The sequence below is a fragment of the Somniosus microcephalus genome, unplaced genomic scaffold (genome assembly GCF_052327205.1).
Source record: "Somniosus microcephalus isolate GS21.2 unplaced genomic scaffold, FLI_Smic_1.0 unresolved_chr2, whole genome shotgun sequence".
Lineage (NCBI taxonomy): Eukaryota > Metazoa > Chordata > Chondrichthyes > Squaliformes > Somniosidae > Somniosus > Somniosus microcephalus.
This window is the reverse complement of record NW_028225180.1, coordinates 79,511,049-79,533,131: the sequence shown is the minus strand read 5'-3', so window position 1 is coordinate 79,533,131 and position 22,083 is coordinate 79,511,049. Positions and strand designations below refer to the sequence as shown.

Here is a 22,083-nt window from a genome sequence, read left to right as displayed (position 1 = left end):
CAGAGCTTAGGGCCCAGGCGGCTGAAGGCACAGCCGCCAATGGTGGAGCGATTAAAATTGGGGGATGCTCAAGAGGCCAGAATTGGAGGAGCGCAGAGATCTCGGAGGGTTGTAGAGCTGAAGGAGGTTACAGAGATAGGGAGGGGCGAGGGCCACGGAGCAATTTGAAAACAAGGATGAGAATTTTAAAATCGAGGCATTGCCGGATGGGAGTTGATGTAGGTCAGCGAACACAGGGGGTGACGGGTGAACGGGACTTGGTGCGAGTTAGGACACGGGGCAGCAGAGTTTTGGATGACCTCAAGTTTACATAGGGTAGAATGTGGGAGGCCGACCAGGAAAGCGTTGGAATAGTAAAGTCTAGAGGGTTTCAGCAGAAGATGAGCTGAGGCAGGGGCAGAGTCGGGCAATGCTACGGAGGTGGGAATAGGCGATCTTAGTTATGGTGTGGATATGTGGTCCAAAGCTCAGCTCGGGGTCAAATATGATGCCAAGTTTGCGAACAGTCTGGTTCAGCCTCAGACAGTTGCCAGGGAGAGGGATGGAGGCCAGATTCCTGAGATTTTATGCTTGCAAAGCACATCTATATACCATTATTAAAAGTCTTCCTGTCCACAAAACTTACTTTCTGTTCTCAGGCTTTTTTGTTCATGATTTTCTGGCGACGTCTCCCATTATAAATGACTACGTCAACATTTCCCATTCAATTTTGCTATGTCAACGGTCACAGTGTAGTTGCGAGCTCTGGCCACTAGGTGGTGCGGTGGAGTGAGTTTCTCCTGAACCTGCCACCATCTTTAATATTTAAAAAAATCTCATGACCTGACTGTGGGTACCGCATTGGGCAAGTCACTGGCAATATAATTTCAGATAGAACACACTCACTTAGAGAAGGGAAGGCGGGGGTGGGGGGGGGGGGGGAAGGTGGGGATCAGGTGGAAGGTTGGGTGGAAACTGAGGTGCGAGACTGACTTGCAGTGCAGGGGAAGATCCCAGGTCTGAGCTGAAGCAGGATGGAGGGTTAGTGGCTTTTCCTGGGCTCTGGGGCGGTGGGGGGGAGGAAGGGGGGAAAGTCAGCCCAAGGTTTCCCAGCCCTGAACAGGGTTGGGCTGGGCTGCGAGGGCTGCTGAGGCTCCGCAGGGCCAAGCTCACACAATGGAGTCCCCAGCCCAGGGAGAGTCGGCATCTTCAGAAGAGGAGGGGAGGACTTCGAAGACACTTAACTCCACGCTGCTGCACATTCCAGCAAGGCCCAGACTGATAAGGAGGCAACTTAACTGCACATCGGGGTTGAGCTTGTTGATAAAACAAGCGGGATCTTGCAACCTTCTAACCCCCCCACCCCCACCGCAGTGTCCCCTGTGTCTAAACATGTTTCAGCTGCCATGGTAACAGTCAGCTTGACGCAATGCAAAATGGCGCCTGAGGAATGAGCTTGCAAATTCCACCATCCTACAGTGAGGAGGTTAAAGGTTAATGGCGGGACCAGGCCATTGGCTGGGTGGGCCTGGTGCGCCACCCCTCCCCTCTCTGCACCCCCCCCGCCCCCGGCTGTGTGACCCCCAGAGTCTGTGAGTTGAGAGGCTATTTGACCGGTAGGGCCATCACGCTTAAGTGCCTTCCCAGCGAGGGGAGGGGTTGCTGGGTAGCAAGTGGGAATCCGGGCTCATCTATCCCAACCCCAGCTCTGGCTGAGATCGGCTACCTCAAGCGTTGACTGGCGATCTAGTCTGGGACTGCGCTTTAAAGAAACCCCTTTGTGTTTAAATCCCCCCAATGGCTTTGGCCCCTCCCTATCTCTGTAACGCCTACTGCCAATCTCTCCATTCCTCTGACTCCGGCCTCTTGTGCACCACCCCCCCCCCAGCCTCCGCTTTGCCCCACTATTCGTGTTTCCGTGTATCAGTTGGTAGCACTCTCTCACTTGCCTCTGAGTCAGAAGGTTGTGGGTTCCAGAGACTCGAGCACTAAATCTAGGCGGTCACTCCCAGTGCCAGTACTGAGGGAGCGCCGCACCGTCGGAGGGGCGGTACTGAGGGGGCGCCGCACCGTCGGAGGGGCGGTACTGAGGGAGCGCCGCACCGTCGGAGGGGCGGTACTGAGGGGGCGCCGCACCGTCGGAGGGGCGGTACTGAGGGGGCGCCGCACCATCGGAGGGGCGGTACTGAGGGGGCGCCGCACCGTCGGAGGGGCGGTACTGAGGGGGCGCCGCACCGTCGGAGGGGCGGTACTGAGGGGGCGCCGCACCGTCGGAGGGGCGGTACTGAGGGGGCGCCGCACCGTCGGAGGGGCGGTACTGAGGGGGCGCCGCACCGTCGGAGGGGCGGTACTGAGGGGGCGCCGCACCGTCGGAGGGGCGGTACTGAGGGGGCGCCGCACCGTCGGAGGGGCGGTACTGAGGGGGCGCCGCACCGTCGGAGGGGCGGTACTGAGGGGGCGCCGCACCGTCGGAGGGGCGGTACTGAGGGGGCGCCGCACCGTCGGAGGGGCGGTACTGAGGGGGCGCCGCACCGTCGGAGGGGCGGTACTGAGGGGGCGCCGCACCGTCGGAGGGGCGGTACTGAGGGGGCGCCGCACCGTCGGAGGGGCGGTACTGAGGGGGCGCCGCACCGTCGGAGGGGCGGTACTGAGGGGGCGCCGCACCGCCGGAGGGGCGGTACTGAGGGGGCGCCGCACCGTCGGAGGGGCGGTACTGAGGGAGCGCCGCACCGCCGGAGGGGCGGTACTGAGGGAGCGCCGCACCGTCGGAGGGGCGGTACTGAGGGAGCGCCGCACCGTCGGAGGGGCGGTACTGAGGGGGCGCCGCACCGTCGGAGGGGCGGTACTGAGGGAGCGCCGCACCGTCGGAGGGGCGGTACTGAGGGAGCGCCGCACCGTCGGAGGGGCGGTACTGAGGGAGCGCCGCACCGTCGGAGGGGCGGTACTGAGGGAGCGCCGCACCGTCGGAGGGGCGGTACTGAGGGAGCGCCGCACCGTCGGAGGGGCGGTACTGAGGGAGCGCCGCACCGTCGGAGGGGCGGTAGTGAGGGAGCGCCGCACCGTCGGAGGGGCGGTACTGAGGGAGCGCCGCACCGTCGGAGGGGCGGTACTGAGGGAGAGCCGCACCGTCGGAGGGGCGGTACTGAGGGAGCGCCGCACCGTCGGAGGAGCAGTACTGAGGGAGCGCCGCACCGTCGGAGGGGCGGTACTGAGGGAGAGCCGCACCGTTGGAGGGGCGGTACTGAGGGAGCGCCGCACCGTCGGAGGAGCAGTACTGAGGGAGCGCTGCACCGTCGGAGGGGCTGTACTGAGGGAGCGCCGCACCGTCGGAGGGGCAGTACTGAGGGAGCACCGCACCGTCGGAAGGGCAGTACTGAGGGAGCGCGCAGTGTCGGAGGGGCAGTGCTGAGGGAGCGCCGCACCATCAGAGGGGCGGTACTGAGGGAGCGCCGCACCATCGGAGGGGCGGTACTGAGGGAGCGCCGCACTGTCGGAAGGGCAGTACTGAGGGAGCGCCGCACTGTCGGAGGGGCCGTCTTTCGGATGAGACGTTAAACCGAGGTCCCATCTGTTCTCTCAGGTGGATGTAAAAGATCCCACGGCCACTATTGGAAGAAGAGCAGGGGAGTTCTCCCTGGTGTCCTGGGGCCAATATTTATCCCTCAACCAACATCACTAAAACAGATGCTCTGGTCATTATCACATTGCTGTTTGTGGGAGCTTGCTGTGTGCACATTGGCTGCCGCGTTTCCCACATTACAACAGTGACCACACTTCAAAAAGTACTTCATTGGCTGTAAAGCGCTTTGGAACGTCCTGAGGTGGTGAAAGTCGCTGGAGAAACACAAGTCTTTCTATTGGCGGCCATGCCTTCAGATGCCTGGGCCCCACACTCTGGAATTCCCTCCCTAAGCCCCTCCACCTCCCCACCTCCTCAGCCTCCTGGAGCCCACCTCCTCAGCCTCCTGGAGCCCACCTCCTCAGCCTCCTGGAGCCCACCTCCTCAGCCTCCTGGAGCCCACCTCCTCAATTGCAGCTCCTAGTATCGCCTTCTTATCCTCTGCCTCCACCTTTGTCTAATTACAACTCTGTGAAACGCCTTGAGATCTTTCTCAATGTTAAAGTCATTTACCACTTAATTGCACTTAAAAAATGACAATGTAATTAACTGAAAGAGGACAAAAATAGACAAGATCAAAAAATGCACCAATCTCATTCCAATATGGAGAGAGAAAAGGAACAAAAATAATGATCTTCTTATCAACCTTTGACAAACTCAAGCTGATGAAGCTGTGGCTCACTAGAAATGGATGTGCAAACCTTATCAATTATGTTTCCTGATGCTGCGTTTTAAACAAAGCCCCATCTTCAGCTGCTTCACCAATGACCTTCTCTCCAACATAAGGTCAGAAATGGGGATGTTCGCTGATGACTGCACAGTGTTCAGCGCCATTCACAACTCCTCAGATAATGAAGCAGTCCATGCCCGCCTGCAACAAGACCTGGATGACGTTCAGGCTTGGGCTGATAAGTGGCAGGAAGCATTCGCGCCAGATAAGTGCCAGGCAATGACTATCTCCAACAAGCGAGAGTCTAACCACCTCCCCTTGACATTCAACGGCATTACCATTGCCGAATCCCCCACCATCAATATCCTGGGGGGTCACCATTGATCAGAAACTTAACTGGACCAGCCACATAAATACTGTGGCAACAAGAGCAGGTCAGAGGCTGGGTAGAAAAGACTTGCATTTATATAGCACCTTTCACGTCCACCAGTTGTCCCAATGTGCTTTACAGCCAATGAAGTACTTTTTGAAGTGTGGTCACTGTTGTAATGTGGGAAACGCGGCAGCCAATTTGCGCACAGCAAGCTCCCACAAACAGCAATGTGATAATGACCAGATCGTCTGTTTTTTAGATGTTGTTTGAGGGATAAATATTGGACATAAAAGATCCCACGGCCACTATTTCGAAGAAGAGCAGGGGGCGTTCTCCCCGGTGTCCTGGGGCCAATATTTATCCCTCAATCAACATCACTGAAAACAGATGATCTGGTCATTATCGCATTGCTGTTTGTGGGAGCTTGCTGTGCGCAAATTGGCTGCCGCATTTCCCACATTACAACAGTGACCACACTTCAACAAAGTACTTCATTGGCTGTAAAGCGCTTTGGGACGTCCTGTGGACATGAAAGGCGCTCTATAAATGCAGGCCTGTTCTTTCTAAATTCTCCCCTGAGCTTCTCTTCTCCAGAATGGCAGACTCTTCAACCTCTCGGAGCGCAGGTACCTTCAGCTCGCTTGCCCTTTCCTGCACTGCCTCCTTGAGGTAGGACAGTGGCCGGAACTGCGGCTGAGGAAAGGGAGTGCGTTGATTCAGCAGCGAAACGAGATTAGATTGAGTAGGTTGGGCCGATACTCTGTGGAGTTTAGAAGAATGAGAGGCGATCTCATTGAAACAGATAAGATTCTGAGGGGGATTGACCGGGTAGATGCTGAGAGGTTGTTTCCCCCTGGCTGGAGAGTCTAGAACCAGGGGTCACAGTCTCAGGATAAGGGGTCGGCCATTTAGGACTGAGATGAGGAGGAATTTCTTCACTCAGAGGGCGGTGAATCTTTGGAATTCTCTGCCCCAGAGGGCCGTGGAGGCTCAGTCGTTGAGTATATTCAAGGCTGATTTTTGGACTCTCGGGGAATCAAGGGATATGGGGATCAGGCGGGAAAGTGGAGATGAGGTCGAAGATCAGCCACAATCTTATTGAATGGCGGAGCAGGCTCAAGGGGCCGAATGGCCGACTCCTGCTCCTAATTCTTATTTCGGGATCAACTCCCAGTACTGCAATGGATTGCCACCTTGTGGAGCCTTTGCAAACTGCGCTGTTCACCCCACTGGCTTTCAATGAGGGTAAATGTTTGTTCTGTCTCTGATATTCTAGACTCAGTCACACAATCGGCCTCCTTCAGGGCCTAATGGCGCCGTGCAACCATGAGCTACGATACAAAAGCACACAGACTAGAAAGGTCCCAGGTTCTAACCCCTTTTTCCCGACTGGGTACAGAGTGTCTTATTGACACTAATAATAATACTGTCATTTTTAAGGTTACTTCCAGTCTTGTTGTGGCTCTATTTAAGCATGTTGTTTAATTGGAGCAATTGTTCACTTATAATAGTGGTGCCCTTAAAGGGCCACTTTTGTTCTACTGCCCCGAGTCCTAACTCGCACCAAGTCCCGTTCACCCATCACCCCCTGTGCTCACTGCCCCGTGTCCTAACTCGCACTGAGTCCCGTTCACCCATCACCCCCTGTGCTCACTGCCCCGTGTCCTAACTCGCACCGAGTCCTGTTCACCCATCACCCCCTGTGCTCACTGCCCCGTGTCCTAACTCGCACCGAGTCCCGTTCACCCATCACCCCCTGTGCTCACTGCCCCGTGTCCTAACTCGCACCAAGTCCCGTTCACCCATCACCCCCTGTGCTCACTGCCCCGTGTCCTAACTCGCACCGAGTCCCATTCACCCATCACCCCCTGTGCTCACTGCCCCGTGTCCTAACTCGCACCAAGTCCTGTTCACCCATCACCCCCTGTGCTCACTGCCCCGTGTCCTAACTCGCACCGAGTCCTGTTCACCCATCACCCCCCGTGCTCACTGCCCCGTGTCCTAACTTGCACCGAGTCCCGTTCACCCATCACCCCCTGTGCTCACTGCCCCGTGTCCTAACTCACACCGAGTCCCGTTCACCCATCACCCCCTGTGCTCACTGCCCTGTGTCCTAACTCGCACCCAGTCCCGTTCACCCATCACCCCCTGTGCTCACTGCCCCGTGTCCTAACTCGCACAGAGTCCCGTTCACCCATCACCCCGTGCTCACTGCCCCGTGTCCTAACTCGCACCCAGTCCCGTTCACCCATCACCCCCTGTGCTCACTGCCCCGTGTCCTAACTCGCACCGAGTCCTGTTCACCCATCACCCCGTGCTCACTGCCCTGTGTCCTAACTCGCACCGAGTCCCGTTCACCCATCACCCCCTGTGCTCACTGCCCTGTGTCCTAACTCGCACCAAGTCCCGTTCACCCATCACCCCCTGTGCTCACTGCCCCGTGTCCTAACTTGCACCGAGTCCCGTTCACCCATCACCCCGTGCTCACTGCCCTGTGTCCTAACTCGCACCAAGTCCCGTTCACCCATCACCCCCTGTGCTCACTGCCCCGTGTCCTAACTCGCACCAAGTCCCGTTCACCCATCACCCCCTGTGCTCACTGCCCCGTGTCCTAACTCGCACCAAGTCCCGTTCACCCATCACCCCCTGTGCTCGCTGACCTACATTGGCTCCCGGTCCGGCAACGCCTCGATTTTAAAATTCTCATCCTTGTTTTCAAATCCCTCCATGGCCCTCGCCCCCTCCCTATCTCTGTAACCTCCTCCAGCCCCGCAACCCCCCGAGATCTCTGCGCTCCTCCAATTCTGGCGTCTTGCGCATCCCCCGATTTTAATCGCTCCACCATTGGCGGCCGTGCCTTCAGCTGCCTGGGGCCCTGAGCTCTGGAATTCCCTCCCTAAACCTCTCCGCCTCTCTCTCCTCCTTTCAGACGCTCCTTAAAACCGACCTCTTTGACCAAGCTTTTGGTCACCTGTCCTAATATCTCCTTATGTGGCTCGGTGTCAAATTTTGTTTGATAATCGCTCCTGCGAAGCGCTTTGGGATGTTTTACTACGTTAAAAGGCGCTATATAAATGCAAGTTGTTGTTGAGACACCGGGGAACTCAGTGTCACCCCCTATTGGTCCATTAAAACAGGCCCAGGTTACTTCCCCGGTCCATGCTGAGTTAGCTGTCAGCCTTGGTGCTATGGTCGAAGGTGCTGCGATCGGTGCCCCTCCCTGTCCCGGGGGTACTGAGGCCAACTGGAGCTCCCCAGCCACAACCCAGGGTGAGGACAGCTGACCCAGCACAGGCCGGGGATGGAGCCTGGGCCCTTGCCTGCTCTGTGTGGGGCTCGGCCCCCACACTGGGCGCGCCCTTAATATTTTTGCGGATTTCTTTTTCCGCAGCACGTTGTTGTGATCTGGAGCGCGCTGCCCGAAAGGGCGGAGGGAGCAGGTTCAATTGTAACTTTCAAAAGGGAATTTGATTTAAAAAAAAATTTCTTTGAGTCAAACATATTTATTTAAATATGTTAGTACTTGTTACAACTCATCAATTACATAATAAATCCATTACATTCATTAGCCGCAATAGAACAAAGCCTTAAAAACAGCTTTAGGGTTAACAGTATAAATGCAGTGGTAAATTTTACAGATAAACCAATAATGTTTACAGTAGGAATTTGATAAATACTGGAGGGGGGGGGGTGGAATTGCAAGGGCCATGGGGAAAGAGCTGGGGGGAGTGGGACTAATTGGACAGCACTGTCAAAGAGCACGGTGGGCCGAATGGCCTCCTTCTGTGCTGTCCATCCTATGATAGTGTTTGCAGTGCAGGTGGAGCCCAGAACCAGGACCAGACCCTCTCTGTGTAATTACTGAGCATCTGTTTCACACATTTGACCTGCTTAAATCAGCACTGGCCATTCTCGAAACGGGTTAACAGCTTTAACTCGGAGGCCGAGGTGAGTGGTGAGTGGTCAGTGAGGTGAGACCCCGGAGCCAATCGCGGCCAGCTGGATCAGGGCGAGCCCATTTTATGAAGCGAGGCCGCCGGCTCCAGCTCTGGTGCTGGGAGTTGAAGCCTGTTTGAAGACAGTTAAGATTCCCGAGTAGCCCAGCCATGACTCCCCCCGAACACAAACCCTTCAAGGAGCGGCGCAGCCTGGGTGAGGCGTCCCCCCTCCGGTTGGAACTTGCATCTGTTCATTTCAGAATTTGTTTCAGAACTTTCGGCAACTTTTTTCGTCATTTCGCCAAAGTTTTCCCAAGTTCTAAAACTTCCGAACTCGACAAACTTTTTTTTTTTGTTAACATTTCGGAATTGTACATTTCAGAATTTTTCTATAAACTTTTTTCTGATCTCTTGTAAATTTCATTTGTTTTTACTCCCTTCTTCCCAGCTCTAAGGAAAAGTGAAGTCGATGATATCCGCAGCAAGTTTCCCAACAAACTGCCGGTGAGAATCCTCGGGCGCAAAGGTTTTGGAAGCTGTTATTTTTATTGTGGTGGGGGAGAGAAGTGTCTGTCTCTCTCTCTTTGTGTCTGTCTCTCTCTCTTTGTGTCTGTGTCTGTGTCTCTGTCTGTCTGTCTGTGTATGTCTCTGTCTTTGTGTCTGTGTCTCTCTGTCTTTGTGTCTGTCTCTCTCTCTTTGTGTCTCTGTCTGTGTCCCTGTCTCGTCTGTCTGTGTGTGTCTCTCTCTCTGTGTCTGTGTCTGTGTCCCTGTCTTGTCTGTGTGTCTCTCTGTCTGTGTCCCTGTTGCGTCTGTGTGTGTGTGTGTCTGTGTCCCTGTCGTGTGTGTGTGTGTGTGTGTGTGTCTTTTTTGCTTCGATTATTAAGCAGGTTTTGAACCTGTTGTTTCATTTAGTAACTAACTCTTGATTCTGCCTTTTTTATTAAATAAACAACCTTAATTTGCGTTTCAGTTGTTTACAAATTTGGCTTGTTTTAAATTCTTGCACATAACCCTCCAAGTGGCTTTGCTTAAAATATTAACTGTTGAATTAATTCTAAAGGAGGTTTTTTTTAATGTAGTGGATTTTGATCTGTGCCGCTTGATGCAATGTAACTGGCAGCTATTAGTGAAGCTCACATGATTGATCTTCTCCCTGTTTAACATCTAAACTCTGCAGGCTGTAAATGGGAGGGACCAGCTCCCTGTCACTGCTTTGTTGCATAGTGAGCAGTCCCCACAAAGGGGGTAACTGACTGGAGGGAGTCAAAAAGCTCGCTTGGTGAGACGCTGGAGGTTTGAGATTGGGGCTGAAAAGTTGACTTTTATATTTAAAAAAAAAAAAAAAAAAAAAAAATTTGGGGTGGGAGAGAAGGGGGTGGTGATGTCGCTGGAGAGTGAGATCCTCGGCCCCTCACTCCCTCCAGCACTGGCTGCCCATGTTGATGGTAGACATCAATACTGTGGCAACAAGAGCAGGTCAGAGGCTGGGTATTCTGCGGCGAGTGTCTCCCCTCCTGACTCCCCAAAGCCTTTCCACCATCTACAAGGCACAAGTCAGGAGTGTGATGGAATACTCTCCTCTTGCCTGGATGAGTGCAGCTCCCAACAACACAAGAAGCTCGACACCATCCAGGACAAAGCAGCCTGCTTGATTGGCACCTCATCCACCACCTTAAACATTCACTGCCTCCACCACCGGCGCACCGTGGCTGCAGTGTGTACCATCTACAAGATGCACTGCAGCAACTCGCCAAGGCTTCGGCAGCACCTCCCAAACCCGCGACCTCTTCCACCTAGAAGGACAAGGGCAGCAGGCGCATGGGAACACCACCACCTCCAAGTTCCCCTCCAAGTCACACACCATCCTGACTTAGAAATATATCGGCCGTTCCTTCATCGTGGCTGGGTCAAAATCCTGGAACTCCCTCCCTAACAGCACTGTGGGAGCACCTTCACCACACGGACTGCAGCGGTTCAAGGCGGCGGCTCACCACCACCTTCTCAAGGGGCAACTAGGGATGGGCAATAAATGCTGGCCTGCCAGCAATGCCCACATCCCATTAAAACAAATAAAAAGATTAAGGGAGCCACTGCACACTGGCCTCTCCTGGCTGCAGTGGGGTTAGGAGAGCTAAACTTGCCCCTCGAGCTAAACCTGCCCCTCGAGCAGAGCAGCAATGCAGTTCCCACTAATGCTGGTGTGACAACCTGTCCAGTATTGAATGGGTCGTAATCTGAATGCCCCCCCCCCCCCCCCAAAAAAAAAGTTTGACTCCAGAGGAGCGACTCGTCCTGTCGTCTTGTGAATTGGTGGCCCCAGACCCTTGGCAATGAGGAGGTTGTTGTGAAATTTGTGTCCTTGTGCATGAAACACAAAGTTAGCAAGCAGGTACAGCAAGTAATCAGGAAGGCAAATGCAATGTTGGCCTTTATTGCAAGGGGGTTGGAGTATAAAAGCAGGGCAGTCTTGCTACAACTGTACAGGGTATTGGAGTACTGCGTGCAGTTTTGGTCTCCTTATTTAAGGAGGGATATACTTGCATTGGAGGCAGTTCAGAGATGGTTCACGAGGTTGATTCCTGAGATGAAGGAGTTGACTTGTGAAGAAAGGTTGAGCCTATACTCATTGGAGTTTAGAAGAATGAGAGGGGATCTTATTGAAACACAAGATACTGAGGGGGCTCGACAGGGTAGATGCAGAGATGATGTTTCCTCCTCGTGGGGGAATCTAGAATAAGGGGTCTCCCATTTAAAACGGAGATGAGGAGGAATTTCTTCTCGAGGGTGATAAATCTGTGGAATCCTCTGCCCCAGAGAGCTGTGAGGCTGGGTCATTAAATACATTTAAGGTGGAGATACAGATTTTTTTTTTTTTGAACAATAAGGGGAGTTATGGGGGAGCGGGCAGCGAAGTGGAGCTGAGCCCAAGATCAGATCAGCCACAATTTCATTGAATGGCGGAGCAGGCTCGAGGGGCCAAATGGCCGACTCCTGCTCCTATTTCTTGTGTTCTAAATTAAGCATGTGCTGTGACTGGACTCGACTATACTATCTCCTGGTTACTGCCTTTCACCTGTTCTATCACCCCCAGGTGATAGTGGAACGCTACCTTAAGGAGAGGTCCCTGCCCCAGCTGGATAAGTCCAAGTATCTTGTACCCCTGGAGCTCAGCATGTGTCAATTCATGATCATTATCAGGTGAGTGGAACTTGGGGATGAAATTTAACCTTCAACCCTAGGGCCAATTGTGGTTTGGGGTGGGTGGGGGAAATGTTAAATAGATTGTGGTTCCTGTTCTCGTGTGCTTTCCCCCCCCCCCCCCCCCCCCCCAAACCCTGCCTTGATAAACAGGCTGAGAATGGAGTTAGGTTGGTTGTGATGCCTCACCTGGTCAACTGGCCTGCTGATACTGACTTCACACCCCTTGGGGAGGGGGGCCCAGCAAGTCAGTGCCTTCGAGGGTGATGGGGAAATTGGGAGACAAAAGTTAGAGAATGAGGCTGGGTTTGTGCTGGGAGTTCCTCCAATACTCGACCTGAAGCAAATCCCAATGAACTCGGTGGAGCAGCACCGCAAGAGTTTGGCTCGTGGGAGCGTGTTGTGGACAGCAATCCACGGTGGGACTTCTGTCCCTCCTACTCGGGAGGGCTCCTGCTAATCTGTCCTTGTTCAATGTAGAAGTTTCAGCACAGAAGGAGGCCATTCAGCCCATTGTGTCTGGGCCGGCTCTTTGCTAAAGCAATGCAGAAATTCTCCGTCTTCCTTTCCTCTCCAAATATTATCCCATTTTCCTCTTCAACCACTCTTGTGTAGCAGAGCATTCCATCCTCCTAATGGCTGGCGAGGGATATGGGGATCGGGCGGGAAGGTGGGGTTGAGGTCGAAGATCAGCCATGATCTTATTGAATGGCGGAGCAGGCTCGAGGGGCCTATTGCTGCTCCTATTTCTTTGTGTTCTAACAATCCTCCTTATCCGAGGAGGGATGTTCTTGCCATGGAGAGAGTGCAGTGAAGATTCACCAGACTGATACCTGGGATGGCAGGAATGACTTACGAGGAGAGATTGGGTCGATTAGGCTTATATTCACTAGAGTTTAGAAGAATGAGGGGATCTCATTGAAACTTATAAAATTCTGACAGGACTAGACAGACTGGATGCAGGAAGGCTGTTCCTGATGGCGGGGGAGTCCAGAACCAGGGTTCACAGTCTAAGGATAAGGGGTAAGCCATTTAGGACAGAGATGAGGAGGAATTTCTTCACCCAGAGAGTGGTGAACCTGTGGAATTCTCTACCACACAAGGCATTGAATAGAGAATGCTATGGGGAACAAGCAGTCCATTGTACTTGTTACATATGGCAAATAAATCTAATCTGAATCAGTTGCGGCCACTTCATTAACTATATTCAAGAAGGAGTTGGATATATTTCTTAAGGCTAAAGGGATCAAGGGGTATGGGGAGAAGGCAGGGACCGGGTACTGAATTTGGATGATCAGCCATGATCTCATTGAATGGCGGAACAGGCTCGAGGGGCCGAATGGCCTACTCCTATTCTATGTTTCTGTAAAATAATTTATTTTTAATTTTAAAATGGTCACTATAAATTGATGACCTACTGTCACTGACTTGCCCCCTGCAACCAGGTGACCATTGCCCTTTCCCCTCAAGTCACTATCGAAACACTCCAGATTTTTAAAACTCTGGGCTGGTGTGTGTCAGTAGAAGAATGCTAGAAGCTGAGAGGTTAATCTGGAATCAAACCTGTTCTGCGCCATAATGGAATGTTGGGACTCCTTGCCCAAAGCAATTGACCGCGGCCGGAGATTGTGATCCGCCTGCACAGGGGTGATGGTCAGGCCACGCCTTGAATGTTGTGCCCACTTCTGGCCATCGCGTCGCACTGATAATCGATGTACTAGAATTGGATGCTGTCAATGGGAGGGGTGGGGAAGTGTCGGGTGGCTCTCTCTCTGCGGCTGAGGTTGAAATGAAGATGGCGTCAATAATCTGCTTTTAATAACCTTGAGCTGGGAAATGCTCTGCTATCAAACGGAATTACAGACCGGGTGCTGAGGATGTAGCTGGGCATCGCGTGGCCATGCGTCATTGAATGTTGGCCATTCCTTAAAGAATGGCTGGGTCCGCTCTAACCCTGTTGGACACCTGGAGTTGCTGATCCCACAATCTGAACCTTGCAGTCTTGTTTGTGCTGTATGTGGCCAAGGGCAGAGTGGCGTAAGATCTCCATCATATTCCCCTGTCTCTCCCGATGGCTGGAAAAAGTCACCGACCAAAACATGCAGGCTAAAACCATAGGTCAGATTTATTTACAAACTAAAATACACAGATGTACCAAGTTACTAAATTTATGCAATAATTCTGAAATCCTTCCACAATGGGTTAAAATGCACCCCTTTTTTAATTAGATGTTTCTTACATTGGATAAGCATTAGGACTCTTGGGTGAAATGATGTTTTGTAAACCTTCATAATGCAATGTCTGAAAGATCCAAATTGTATAATTTGAATCTCTAGGGAATGGGAGAACTTTTCAAGTACAAAAAGCCTTTGTCAAAATTGTCAATCCACTATAATTTTGACACACAGGGGATTTGTTGCACAAAATGCTGATCGGGAGTTCCTACACTGTCTGCTTTCCAAGGACAATGTAGGTAATACTTTGACCATGTACCACTTTAATTAGAAACTAGAACAAAACCGATTTTTAACCTGACTAGTTCAGATCAAATGATCCTGTCGAAGATTAAGCTTTGAGCTTCTAATTTTTGAAATCTGGCAAGGGAAGCAAGGCTATTAGCACTTTAACTTTCCCCGGCACTAACTAACTTGTAAATGTTCACCTGGCCAGGAACCGCATGTCTCTCACTTCGAGCCAGGCTTTTTACCTAATGGTGAACGAGCGGAGTCTGGCGAGCATGTCCCTGACCATGGCCGAGATCTACACCGAATACAAGGAGGAGGATGGATTCCTGTACATGACCTACGCCTCTCAGGAGATGTTCGGCCTGTGCTGCGGGAAGGCCTGAAGACACTGTGGTTCTTGAGAGCGAGCAGCTGGAAATGTGACTGAGAAATGCTGATAAGCTAGGGGTTTGATTTGCTGTCCTTTTGTTCTGCTGTGTCTCTCTGTCCATGTCAAATTTTTAGTTCTATTCCTGTATGTGCCCTGTGGAGGGATTCTTTCTTTTCCCTATTCTCTCTTCCCTGCCCCGCCCCCAAATCCAGAGATTATTAAAAGGTGTGTCCAACAGTCCCCTTTGTGAGATGCTTTCTGCACCATTTAAAATTGTTGTCGTCGACTGTGTGGGCCCTGATGTTGGGCATTGGTGGCTGTAACTAGGCTGGGTTCCCCATTTCCTGCACGTCACTCTCTTGTCTCCAGTCTTTGCATTGAGGTAGCCTAAGCTAATTGGGACATGGGATGGGTTGACCTGGCTGAGAAAGTTGTGGGGTAGGGAAATATTTTATTACAAATACTGGCTGCGCAAGGATCGTACTGTGTCTACAATTAACCCGAGGCCTTGCAGGAGATGACGACATCATTCTACTCTGGCCATCGCCTCAGACTGGATCCGGCTGGGATTTATCTGACGTAACACTGATGTTTAGTATCTGAAAGTGTGTGTTCATGGATGGGGCCTCCAAACAGAGGTAGGTAGTTTAAAAGAGGACACTTGAAATCAAGGCAAGAACTGTTCAGCTTCAGAAAAAGGCAGACCTTTCACTACCCCAGGACTGATGCTCCAGAACGGTACTGAGGGACTGCTGCATGGGGGAGGAGATGTAAAATTGAAGTCCTGTTCACGTAAAAGATCATTCTACACTGTCCCATCAAACACTCCCAGGGCAGGTACAGCACGGGTTAGATACAGAGTAAAGCTCCCTCTAACACTGTCCCATCAAACACTCTCAGGGCAGGTACAGCACGGGTTAGATACAGAGTAAAGCTCCCTCTAGACTGTCCCCATCAAACACTCCCTGGGCAGGTACAGCATGGGGTTAGATAGAGTAAAGCTTCCCTCTACACTGTCCCGTCAAACCCTACCAGGGCAGGTACAGCACGGGTTAGATACAGAGTAAAGGCCCTCTACACTGTCCTGTCAAACACTCCCAGGATAGGAGAATCAACATTATCATGTGGCAATACACAGCCAGAGTCCCTGCACACCTGCCTCTGTAACTGGGGCATTTGTGTGGAGAAGGACGAGGTATTTGACTGAGGTACAGGTTGGTTTTTGGGGGGAGGGGAGGTAGTTTAAGGGTGTTTAAGCAAGAGTGCAGAGAACAGGCTGGGGAAGCAGGGGGACTGACCTTTTGTGACTGAGTCTGCTGACTGCAGGGGATCCTGGAACATTGGACTAGTCTGGTGAGGGAGGGTGTTGTCCTGCTCCGTCTGTTACTCAAGCAGGGGGCCACGCAAAACAATCTGAAGACTGAAATTATACGCAGTGGCTGACAGCTGTACAATCTCTCTTTAATTCGGAGTACAAAAAAAGACGAGCGCAGGGGTGTATATATAATTCCGCCCCCTGACCCCCAGGTCACTGCACAGTGCTGGCACAGACAATTCCTCAAATCGTACTATTCACAATCCTAACCCTCCCCTCTTAAATTTAAAAAAATAAATCCCACCCAGCCAGGTTTGATTGCTCCCTCGGCGAGAGATGCTATTGGTGCGGGCTGCGCCGATGCCGTTCGCTGCTAACGGACCAATTTGCCTCCGAGGTGTTCACGGGAGTGTTCCCCTCTTCCAATGAAAAGTTAAACACTGCAAATCAAAGAGAGGCAACAAAAATAACGTTAGTTAGTTCGCCCGTGTATAGAATCAGAGAATGGTTACAGCACAGAAGGAGGCCATTTGGCCCGTCGAGCCTGTGCCGGCTCTCTGCAAGAGCACTTCAGTGAGTCCCACTCCCCCGCCCTTTCCCCATAGCCCTGCACCTTATTTTCCTACAGGTACTTATCCAATTCCCTTTTGAAAGCCACGATTGAATCTGCCTCCACCGCCCTTTCAGGCAGCGCATTCCAGATCCGAACCACACGCTGAGTAAAAAAGTTTTTCCTCGTGTCGCCTTTGGTTCTTTTGCCAATCACCTTAAATCTGTGTCCTCTGGTTCTCGACCCTTCTGCCAATGGGAACAGTTTCTCTCTGTCTACTCTGTCCCGACCCCTCATGATTTTGAACACCTCTATCAAATCTCCTCTCAACCTTCTCTGCTCCAAGGAGAACAAGCCCAGCTTCTCCAGTCCATCCACGTAACTGAAGTCCCTCATCCCTGGAACCAATCTTGTAAATCTTTTCTGCACCCTCTCTAAGGCCTTCACATCCTTCCTAAAGTGCGGTGCCCAGAATTGGACACAATACTCCCGTTGGGGCCGAACCAGTGTTTTATACAGGTTTATCATAATTTCCACACTTTTGTACTCTATACCTCTATTCACGAAGCCCGGGATCCCGTCAGCCTTTTTAACCACTTTCTCAACCTGCCCTGCCACCTTCAATGATTTGTGCACACATACCCCCTGGTCTCTCTGTTCGTGTACCCCCTTTAGGATTGTACCCTTTAGTTTATATTTCCTCTCCTCACATTTTGGTAGAAAGAATATCACTTCACACTTTTCTGCGTTAAATTTCATCTGCCACGTGTCCACCCATTCCACCAGCCTGTTTATGTCTTCCTGAAGTCTGTCACTCTCCTCCTCACTGTTCACTGTACTTCCAAGTTTTGTATCATCTGCAAATTTTGAAACAGTGCCCTGTACTCCCAAGGCCAAGTCATTAATATATATCGAGAAAAGCAGTGGTCCTAGAACCGACACCTGGGGAACACCACTGTATACCTTCCTCCAGTCCGAAAAACAACCGTCCACTACTCTCTGTTTCCTGTCACTTAACCAATTTCGTATCCATGCTGCCACCGTCCCTTTTATTCCATGGGCTTCAACTTTGCTGGCGAGCCTATTATGTGGCACTTTGTCGGACACCTTTTGGAAATCCACGTTCACCACATCAACCACATTACCCTCATCAACCCTCTCTGTTACCTCATCAAAAATCTCGGATCAAGTTGGTTAAACACGATTTGCCTTTAACACACCCGTGCTGGCTTCCCTTAATTAATGCTGGTCCAAGTGACTTAATTTTGTCCCTGATTACTGTTTCTAAAAGCTTCCCCACTACTGAGGTCAAACTGACTGGCCTGTAATTGCTGGGTTTATCTTTACACCCTTTTTTGAACAATGGTGTAACATTTTCAATTCTCCAGTCCTCTGGCACTACCCCCGTATCTAAGGAGGATTGGAATATTATGACCAGTACCTCCGCAATTTCCTCCCACAATTCCCTCCGCATCCTAGGATGCATCCCATCCTCTCCTGGTGATTTATCTACTTTAAGTACAGCCAGCCTTTATCAATTTTTATCCCATCAAGTATCTCCACTACCTCTTCCTTCACTTTGTCTATGGCAGCATCCTCTTCCTTGGTGAAGACAGATGCAAAGTACTCATTTAGTACCTCAGCCATGCCCTCTGCCTCCATGCGTAGGTCTCCTTTTTGGTCCCTAATTGGCCCCTCCTCTTACTACCCTTTTACGATTTATATGCCTATAGAAGACTTTTGGATTACCTTTTATGTTGGCTGCCATTCTATTCTCATACCCTCTCTTATTTTCTTTTTCACTTCTCCTCTGACCTTTCTATATTTAGCCTGATTCTCAGATGTATTTGCAACCTGACGTCTGTCATACGTGATCTTTTTCTGCTTCATCTTACTCTCTATCTTTCATCATCCAGGGAGCCCTGACTTTAGTTGCCCTGCCTTTCCCCCTAGTGGGAATGTACCTCGACTGTCCCTGAACTATTTCCTCTTTAAAGGTAGCCCATTGTTCCATTACAGTTTTCCTGCCAATCTTTGATTGCAGTTTACCCGGGCCAGATCCGTTCTCATCCCACTGAAATTGGCCTTCCCCCAGTTAAACATTTTTACTCTAGATTGCTCCCTGTCCTTTACCATTGCTAATCAAAACTTATGATACTATGATCACTATTCCCTAAATGTTCACCTACTAACACTTGCTCCACTTGAGCTACCTCATTCCCCAGGACCAGATCCAGCAATGCCTCCTCCCTCGTCGGGCCGGAAGCATACTGATCAAGAAAGTTTTCCTGAACACACTTCAGGAATTCTTCCCCCTCTCTGCCTTTAACACTATTGCGATCCCAGTCTATATTAGGATAGTTGAAGTCCCCCATTATCACGACTCTATAGTTCTTGCACCTCTCTGTAATTTCTCTGAAATTTGCTCCTCCATATCTTTCCCACTAGTTGGTGGTCTATCGAATACACCGAGTAGTGTAATGGCACCTATTATTTCTTAACTCTAGCCATATAGATTCTGCCCTTGACCTCTCCAGGACATCCTCCCTCTCCAGCACTGTAACATTCTTCTTGACTAACACTGGTTGGTTCTCCTATCTTTCCTGAACAGTTTATAACCAGGAATATTTAATACCCAATCCTGCCCTTTTTTGAGCCAGGTCTCAGTTATTGCCACATCATATTCCCATGTGGCTATTTGTGCCTGCAGCTCACTTACCTTGTTGACTACGCTTCGTGCGTTCACATACATACACTGTAAACCCATCTTAGACCATCCTGTATTCTCTCTTAGTTTGACCCCCCCAATATTACCTTACTATTTCTTACTTTAGCGCTCTCTGCCTCTCCCAATCCTTTGAGGACTTTATTTCCCCTTTCCAATGTTACATCCTGGTGCCCACCCCCCTGCCAACTTAGTTTCAACCCTCCCCAACAGCACTAGCAAACCTCCCCGCGAGGACATTGGTTCCGGCCCTGTTGAGGTGCAACCCGTCCGGCCTGTACAGGTCCCACCTCCCCCAGAAGCGGTCCCAATGCTCCAGGAATCTAAAGCCTTCCCTCCTGCACCATCCAGCCACGCATTCATCTGCTCGATCCTCCTATTTCTATACTCATCAGCGCGTGGCACCGGGGGTAATCCGGAGATTACTACCTTTGAGGTCCTGCTTTTTAATCTCTTTCCTAGCTCCCTGAAATCTGCCTGCAGGTCCTCATCCCTCTTTCTATCTATGTCGTTGGTACCAATATGGACCACGACCTCTGGCTTTCATTCACCTTCCCGCCTCAGAATGGTCAGTGACATCCTTGACCCTGGCACCAGGGAGGCAGCATACCATCCTGCAGTCACGCCTGTCTGCTCCCCTACCACTATTGCTTTCCCACTCTTCTTCCTACCCCGTACAGCTGAGCCACCCATGGTGCCGCAGACTTGGCTCTGGCTGTACTCCCCAGATGAACCATCGCCCTCACCAGTACTCAGAACCGAATACTGGTTGGAGAGCGAGATGCACTCGGGGGACTCCTGCACTACCTGCCTGGTCCTCCTCTCCTGTCTGGTGGTCACCCATCCCCTTCTCTGCCTGCACACACTATCTGTGGGGTGACCACCTCCTGAATCGTGCTATCCACGTAGCTCTCAGCCTCACGGATGCACCGCAGTGACGCCAGCTGCTGCTCAAGCTCCAAAACCTGGAGCTCGAGCTCCTCCCGCTGACGAGACTTCCTGCACATGTGGTTGTCCAGGACACGGGAAGCGTCCTGGAGTTCCCACATGACACAGGATGTGCATTCCACGGGACTGAGCTGCCCTGCCATGCCTTTACTTAATAGACTATTAATTAGAAACACTTACCAGCTACTCACCCATCAGCTCCTTCCCTGGTTGTGACGTCACTTTAGTTGTTTTGCAGTTGTTTTTGTGGTTTTCGCTGGAGGTACTCCGCCTCCTCGCTGCCGCCGCTGCTCCAGTCTGCGCTCTCTCTGGGGCCTCCCGCTCGATTTATACTCTGCCTCCTCGCTGCCACCGCTGCTCCAGTCTGCACTCTCTCTGGGGCTCCCGCTCGATTTATACTCTGCCTCCTCGCTGCTTCGATCTGTGCTCTCTCTGGGCCTCTCGTTCGATTTATACTCTGCCTCCTTGCTGCTCCAGTCCACGCTCTCTCTGGGCCTCTCGTTCGATTTATACTCTGCCTCCTCGCTGCTCCAGTCTGCGCTCTCTCTGGGGCCTCCCGTTCGATTTATACTCTGCCTCCTCGCTGCTCCAGTCCGCGCTCTCTCTGGGCCTCCCGCTCGATTTATACTCTGCCTCCTCGCTGCTCCAGTCCACGCTCTCTCTGGGCCTCCCGCTCGATTTATACTCTGCCTCCTCGCTGCCGCCGCTGCTCCAGTCTGCACTCTCTCTGGGGCTCCCGCTCGATTTATACTCTGCCTCCTCGCTGCTCCAGTCCACACTCTCTCTGGGCCTCCTGCTCGATTTATACTCTGCCTCCTCGCTGCTCCAGTCCACGCTCTCTCTGGGCCTCCCGCTAGATTTATACTCTGCCTCCTCGCTGCTCCAGTCCACGCGCTCTCTGGGCCTCCCGCTCGATTTATACTCTGCCTCCTCGCTGCTCCAGTCCACGCTCTCTCTGGGCCTCCCGCTAGATTTATACTCTGCCTCCTCGCTGCTCCAGTCCACGCGCTCTCTGGGCCTCCCGCTCGATTTATACTCTGCCTCCTCGCTGCTCCAGTCCACGCTCTCTCTGGGCCTCCCGCTCGATTTATACTCTGCCTCCTCGCTGCTCCAGTCCACGCTCTCTCTGGGCCTCCCGCTCGATTTATACTCTGCCTCCTCGCTGCCGCCGCTGCTCCAGTCTGCGCTCTCTCTGGGCCTCCCGCTCGATTTATACTCTGCCTCCTCGCTGCTTCGATCTGTGCTCTCTCTGGGCCTCCCGCTCGATTTATACTCTGCCTCCTCGCTGCTCCGGTCCACGCTCTCTCTGGGCCTCCCGCTCGATTTATACTCTGCCTCCTCGCTGCTCCAGTCCGCGCTCTCTCTGGGCCTCCCGCTCGATTTATACTCTGCCTCCTCGCTGCTCCAGTCCACGCTCTCTCTGGGCCTCCCGATCGATTTATACTCTGCCTCCTCGCTGCTCCAGTCCACGCTCTCTCTGGGCCTCCCGCTCGATTTATACTCTGCCTCCTCGCTGCTCCAGTCCACGCTCTCTCTGGGCCTCCCGCTCGATTTATACTCTGCCTCCTCGCTGCTCCAGTCCACGCTCTCTCTGGGCCTCCCGCTCGATTTATACTCTGCCTCCTCGCTGCTCCAGTCCACGCTCTCTCTGGGCCTCCCGCTCGATTTATACTCTGCCTCCTCGCTGCTCCAGCCCGCGCTCTCTCTGGGCCTCCCGCTCGATTTATACTCTGCCTCCTCGCTGCTCCAGTCCACGCTCTCTCTGGGCCTCCCGATCGATTTATACTCTGCCTCCTCGCTGCTCCAGTCCACGCTCTCTCTGGGCCTCCCGCTCGATTTATACTCTGCCTCCTCGCTGCTCCAGTCCGCGCTCTCTCTGGGCCTCCCGCTAGATTTATACTCTGCCTCCTCGCTGCTCCAGTCCACGCTCTCT

General features: G+C 52.3%; 2 protein-coding genes across 5 annotated transcripts in view; one reads left to right on the top strand and one right to left on the bottom strand.

The window, feature by feature from the left end:
• Nucleotides 1–8,613: 8,613 nt before the first annotated feature.
• LOC147092864 (microtubule-associated protein 1 light chain 3 gamma-like) lies at nucleotides 8,614–14,852 on the top strand. Its single transcript, XM_085976135.1, has 4 exons — nucleotides 8,614–8,793; nucleotides 9,028–9,083; nucleotides 11,671–11,777; nucleotides 14,448–14,852. The coding sequence occupies exons 1-4, from the start codon at nucleotides 8,748–8,750 to the stop codon at nucleotides 14,623–14,625; spliced, it is 387 nt and encodes a 128-aa protein (XP_085832261.1). The 5' UTR covers nucleotides 8,614–8,747; the 3' UTR covers nucleotides 14,626–14,852.
• The window catches only part of LOC147092863 (uncharacterized), a 48,728-nt gene continuing 40,522 nt past the window's right edge, over nucleotides 13,878–22,083 (bottom strand). For all 4 annotated transcript variants that reach the window (XM_085976130.1, XM_085976132.1, XM_085976133.1 and 1 more), the window contains one exon: nucleotides 13,878–16,367. In XM_085976130.1, coding sequence (XP_085832256.1) covers nucleotides 16,267–16,367 — 101 coding nt within the window. In that variant the 3' untranslated portion in view covers nucleotides 13,878–16,266. The remainder of the gene's footprint in view (nucleotides 16,368–22,083) is intronic.

Bases quoted from the DNA above. Each gene is read 5' to 3' on its own strand.
- LOC147092864 (XM_085976135.1), top strand. From the start codon at position 8,748: ATGACTCCCCCCGAACACAAACCCTTCAAGGAGCGGCGCAGCCTGG. The intron at 8,794-9,027 runs GTGAGGCGTCCC...CCTTCTTCCCAG, and splicing joins CAAGGAGCGGCGCAGCCTGG to CTCTAAGGAAAAGTGAAGTC. The intron at 9,084-11,670 runs GTGAGAATCCTC...TATCACCCCCAG, and splicing joins AGTTTCCCAACAAACTGCCG to GTGATAGTGGAACGCTACCT.